Raw genomic sequence first — 6,323 nt, 5'->3', positions numbered from 1 at the left:
ACAGAAAACTTGACGGCTGGTGGAGAGAGATGAGTGACTAGGGTCTGAGAAGAAAAGAACGCAGCTTTTTGTGGTAGCTGGAAAGGGGATAAAGTGAGAGTTTGAGGGGCTAGTTGGCGGCGGAAAAAGAAAACAGAAGGAGAGAGGGCGACGGAAGGAAGCAAACAGAGGAAGAAAAAGGGAGAAAAGAACGAAAACAGCAAGGGTTGTGAAAAAGAAAAGGCAGCCAAGGGAGAGATTGAGGGAGAAAAAGGAGAGTTTTGGAGTTGACGGGAGAGAGTTTCTGAGGACGGCAAAAGGAAAACACAAAAGGCTGAGATTAGAGAGAGGGGAGTGAGAGTGAGGGACTGCATAGAGCAACCAGAAAAATAAGAAGAAGGAGAAGGTTTTTCTTTGGTAACAACTGCTGAGAGGAGTGGCGGCTGGGCAAAAGCTGCGATTTCTGGTCAAACCAAAAGAACAAGAGGGAGCTACGGAAGTTTGGTGGTTTCAGTCCAAGCTCAAGCTTTCTCTTTGCCATCGCTAACTCTACCGACATAGCATTGTAAGGTTCTTTTAACCCTGTCCTGTAGACAATCTCTGTTAATAACTCTTGCCTATGAGAGTTAAGGATTTACTTTACTTGATGTTTATCTTGGCTTTGAGTCGATGCGTATGGAAAAATCTGGTTGCAGTAGTTATCTCCTTACCGTTAGTTGTAAAGCTGCGGCCTTTTATTGTTGTGCTACATGATAAGCTTTGTTAGGGTGCCAAATCTGTTTGCCTTTGTTTTATTTTGTCCCCAAGCTGTGTTTTAGTGGCAAAGTTGTTAACTTTGAAAAGGAAATGACATTTCAGCAGCCTTGCACTTTCGGTTGGCTGAAGTTTTTGCATTGTTGAAGTGTGTGATTTGTTTGCCATGTGATTCGAATACCGTGTGCACGTATGCCATGAGGTAGAATCATGTTTTGAAGTAGAGTTCAGTTGCATGTTTGGGGCTGAAATGTTTGGACAAGGATCAATTGCTTGCTGGAAAATGAATTTCAGATTGCCGAAAGCTTCATAGCTTGCTGAAATTTTGTTGCAGCATGTTACGTTGCTTGGCATGAATATTTCCTTGATTTCGCATCATTTCTCTCTGCGTTTTACTGGTTTGAATATCAAAGCTGTGTAGTTGAATCGGAAATTTAAGTTTGAAATCAAAGTGCAGCAATTTTCATTTTTCGGTTGTTGAAGCTTAGAAGTCAGTTGCACAAGTTTCTTGTCCTCGTTCATTGTAAGTCTTCCAAGAGTCCTGTTGTTAATGGGTGGCTAGCTATGTTTGTTTGGAAATGGTTTAAAGTCTTGCATGTTTCTTTGTTTGCCGAGAGTCTGCATGTTAGCAGAAAATTGCAGCTGGCTTTGGTGCTAAAAGTCTTCATGAATTATCGAAGCTTACTGTTGCAGAAACTCTCTTCGAATCTTGCATAAAGGTCTCATTAGAATTTGCATGATTTTCTGCTATGCTTTCGGTTGTTGTTTGTGAAAGCTTTGGCTTTGCTGTTTAGTTTGAAGTTCGGCTAAACCTCCACTTGCGAGATGGAAAATGCAGTAGATGTTCATTTGGGTAGCAGGGACTGTGTCCGTAGCTTTTGCATGAAGATTGCATGGAAAAATCCTCAAAAATTGCCTTTTAATCCCCCAAGTCTCTCCTTGTTCCACTAGGACCCACTCAATTAAATAATTTCATCAATTTGGTCCTTGGTAATTTTAACTTGTGCAACTTCATTGCTTGTTTGCTTCAATTAACTACCATGCCTTGTTTCAATTGCGCTTAAGTCATGACTTTAGGGACTTTACGATCAAGTGAGCTTTGTTTTGCACATTTCTTTTAATTTTTCTTAAATAAAGTGGTACCTTGACCTTTTTATTGTTTTGAAGCCATTTTTACTTCATTTGGTTACAAACGGGGGGAGGTACAACTTCTTTTATCCCTTTTTGTCTCTCCTATGTGATCCTACGTGTTATGTGAATATGCATGTCTACTTTGCTTTCCTTGCCTTTCTTTAATTCCTTTCATTTATTTCATTTACTTTTGCTCTTTCTTTAAGTTATTCATTATGGGGTATGCGTACACCTCTTGGCTTGTAATTGATAGGGCTTGGAGAGCATTTTATCCATTTCCCCTTCCCCTTTTGTTTTAGTTAGCAAATGTAATGGGTTTATTGCTTGTTTTTGTTGCTACGTGTTTAATCGCTTTATTAGGCCCTTGCATCTAGTCGAGCATGCTAAGTGTTATGTGCTACGTGTTTATAGATGATTTGCATGTCTACTTGCTTTCTATAGTCATGAATGAATGTGATGGATGAATGGACGTCACCACACTAGTCCAATGCTAGTTGTGGCCCCCTTTCTCGTCACCACACTAGTCCAACGCTAGTTGTGGTTCATTGTCCCGTTTTCCACTAGTCCAACGCTAGTAGGAGACTCTTAGAAAGGGCTAGTCCAACGCTAGACCCAATAGGCCGTCCCCCTTTCGTTAGTGCATATTTGCATGTTCACTACATTTCATGCATTTTTCTTAGTTTTTTATCATTTGGCATGCTCCTCGAACCCCTTTTCCCCTCATTTTAAGATTTTTACACCTCATGCTAGTTATAGGGTACATTTGCTTGAAGAGTCCCCCTTCGACAAGGGAAACGAGCGAGTGTGGCTCCACAAATAGCCTTAGCACGCTAGTTCCCCCTTCTAATCAAAGGGAAGATTAAAGTCACAAAGTTAGGACTCCCCGTTCCCGTCTTGATGCATTCCTATAGGATTCATGCATTTCATTTATTCGCTATCCTATACACTTCTACTTTATATTCTATCCCTTTTTCCACATTCTCACTTCACACTACTTTTGGACGTTTTCACTTAACTACTCACACTTTATACCATATCACTCGCACACATGCACTTTATGTTATTTTCACATTATCATTCTTTACTCACCTTACCTTGTAAATACATTTGCACACCTCCACTTACATCCTATTATTTTTATCACTTTTCTCACTTCACACAAACTCACATTTTCACATGGCATGCATTCCACTCATTTTTACGTCATTTAGGATTATGTGTGACCTCTCCAAAGGATCATTATTGGGCTTCACAATTAATGTGATTGACACCACTCAACCTTTGAAGAGAAATTTCTCCCATGTCCCCCTAGGTCTAGGTTTTTGCATTCATATAGTCATATCCAACACGCGATACATACCTTGGGTAGAAAAATTAGGAAAGGTGGGGCTAAATCACGCAACTAGCCTTGGCTAGGTCGAAGGGGTGCCTTGGATTTTTATCCTTGCCTTCCCCTTCGTCAAATGTGACTCCCAAACCTTTTTCGTTGGTTTACGTGGACTAGGAGTCGTTTAAAAGGGGTTTCTTTCTATCTTTCCTTTAGAAAATTTCTTTTTGGGTGACTTGGTACACCCTAACTCTATACCAAGTGGCGACTCCATTTTTCATTAAAAACCCCCTTTTGAACTTTGTTTGGCCAAATCGTCGCATTCTCAAGTCCCATGGCCTTTTACTTTTCATTTACACACATTCACATTCCACTACACACTTTCACCACAACTCATCAAAAAGTGGGGCGCGACAATAGTTTATCTTTGTCTACTAAAACTATTATTGATGCAGTCGCAGGTGGAGCTTTGATGGTTAAATCACCTCAAGAAGCTCAAAGTTTGATCGAAAAAATAGCGGCCAATAATTATCAATGGGCTAATGAAAGAGGTAATCCAAGGCGTCAGGCAGGTATGATCGAAATAAATGCTATCAATATGCTTAGTGCTCAAATGAATAATATGATGCACATGTTACGTCGTCAAGCCAGATGTGGTCCAACTTTTTCTTCCAATGCACATGTTGTTTGTTGCTCCATATGTGGAGGAGAACATGATACTAACGAGTGTGTTGATATTGAGTAGGTTCAATTTGCTAATAATTACAATAGGAATGCTCAAAATAATCCATACTCAAATACATACAATCCGCGATGGAGGAATCATCCCAATTTTGGGTGGAAAGAGTAAGGCAATCCTCAAGGGCCAAATAATTCGTAGGGATTCCAACCAAGGCTACAATAGACAAATATCAAACCGAATTGCGGTGGAGAAATTGGCAAAGGGTACTTCGGAGAGATTCGAACGAATAGAGGATTGATTGGACCAATTGATCTGAATGTATAGAAATGTGGAGGTCCAGATTGGTCAAATCACCAATTCTATTAATAATCAAAATTAAAGAGAGTTGCTTAGTAAAACGGAAGTGAACCCTAGGGAATTCATCAAGGCCATTACTTTGTGTAGTGGCAAACAACTAGAGAATCCTCTGGTGGTAGAAAATGAAAGGAACAAGAAGAGTGAGAGATGAGGAGATAAGCAAATGAAGCAAGAGGTAAGTGTGGAGAAAGGTAGTAAAGGAAAATTGGAAGAAGAATAACCTACATCTTCCACTACTATTCCGATACCTCCGGCAGTTCCATTTTCTCAACGACTCAAGCCAAAAAAACTTGACAAAGATTTTGAAATGTTTGTTAAAATTTTCAAACAATTGCATATCGATATCCCTTTCATTGATATTATTTTGCAGATTCCTTCATATGCCAAGTTCCTTAAGGAGATCATGACACGAAAGAGAAGATTGGAGGATCGCAAAATGATAGCATTAATGGAGGAGTGTAGTGCCATTATACAAAACAAGTTGCCACTAAAATTAAAGGATCCGAGGAGCTTTTCTATACCCTGCACCATTGGTAATATTAAATTTTATAAGGCATTGTGCGCCTTGGTGCAAGTGTATCATTAATTCCTTTAATGGTAGCTAGATAATTAGGCTTGCATGAGTTAAAAAGCACTAATATTCCTTTGCAGTTAACAGATCTGTCAATTGCATACCCATTAGGAGTTTTGGAAAATGTACTAATTAAATTTCAAAAGTTCATCATTCCTGTGGATTTTGTGGTATTAGATATGGAGGAAGATATGTCTATACCAATTATTTTAGGTAGACCATTTTCAGCAACTGCAGGTACTATTATTGATGTTAAAAATGGCAAACTCAAATTTCAAGTAGGTGAAGAAGAGGTAGTATTTAACTTGAATGAAATGGAAAAGTACCCTTCTTTTACTGATCATACTTGTTCAATTGGCACAATTGAAATGCTAACCCAAGAGTTGAATCGAGTCAACCTTGATGTCGATCCTCTTGAGCTTTGTTTAATGAATATAGGGATGCAGGAGCAAAATGAGGAAGAAATTGAAGCATTGGCCCAATATTTATATGCACAACCTCCCTATAGGAAAGGGCATGCATTCGAGAATCTTGGACAAGGAAAGAGATTTCCACCACCTTGGGAGATAGAAGCTCCAAGACTTGAATTCAAGCCACTTTCTAGCCATTTGAAGTATGAGTTTTTTGGCGAAAATGAAACTCTGCCAGTCATTGTTAAGAGTTTTAAGAAAGCACAAGAAGGCTATTAGATGGACCATCTCCAACATTCAAGGAATTAGCCCTTCTATATGCATGCATCGTATTTTTTTGGAGGAGAATTGCAAACCAGTAGTCGAACTGCAAAGAAGACTTAATCCAAACATGAAAGAGATAGTAAGATTAGAAATTATCGAGTGGTTGGATGTAAGTATAATCTTTCTTATTTTGGATAGTGTATAGATAAGTCTAATTCATGTTGTCCCAAAGAAAGGTGGAACTGCTATAATTAAGGAAAAAAATGATGAATTTATTCTCTCTAAACTTATGGTAGGATGGAGAGTGTGCATAGATTATAGGAAACTAAATATAGTCACAAGAAAAGATCACTTTTCCCTACCATTTTTTGATCAATTATTGGAACGTATTGCTGGTTATGAATTTTATTGCTTTCTTGACGAATTTTCAGGTTATAACCAAATAGCAATAGCTCCTGAAGATTAAGAAAAGACCACATTTACTTCTCCGTATGGCACATTTGCTTTTACAAAGATGCCATTTGGCCTTTGCAATGCTCCTGCCATATTTCAACACTGCATGATGGCAATTTTTTCTGATTATATTGAGAAGATTATAGAGATTTTTATGGATAATTTTTCAATATATGGTTCATTGTTTGACTATTGTCTTTATAATTTGGATTTAATTTTGCAGAGATGTGAGGAGACAAATCTTGTGTTTAATTGAGAGAAATGCCAAGAAAGCTATCGGATGGACCATCTCTGACATTCAAGAAATTAGTTCTTCTATATGCATGCATCGTATTCTTTTGGAGGAGAATTACAAACCAATGGTCAAACTGCAAAGAAGATTTAATCCAAACATGA

The 6,323-nt window shown here is 38.4% G+C and overlaps 1 protein-coding gene across 1 annotated transcript; it reads left to right on the top strand.

The window, feature by feature from the left end:
• Positions 1-4,392: 4,392 nt before the first annotated feature.
• LOC113780372 lies at positions 4,393-5,489 on the top strand. Its single transcript, XM_027326179.1, has 3 exons — positions 4,393-4,404; positions 4,600-4,797; positions 4,881-5,489. Exons 1-3 carry the CDS (start codon positions 4,393-4,395, stop codon positions 5,487-5,489), a joined length of 819 nt encoding a protein of 272 aa, XP_027181980.1.
• The last annotated feature ends 834 nt before the right edge of the window (positions 5,490-6,323 follow it).

The sequence above is a fragment of the Coffea eugenioides genome, chromosome 8, assembly GCF_003713205.1.
Source record: "Coffea eugenioides isolate CCC68of chromosome 8, Ceug_1.0, whole genome shotgun sequence".
Classification (NCBI taxonomy): domain Eukaryota; kingdom Viridiplantae; phylum Streptophyta; class Magnoliopsida; order Gentianales; family Rubiaceae; genus Coffea; species Coffea eugenioides.
Note: the sequence above shows the minus strand (reverse complement) of the source record. Positions and strands in the feature narration are given on the sequence as shown.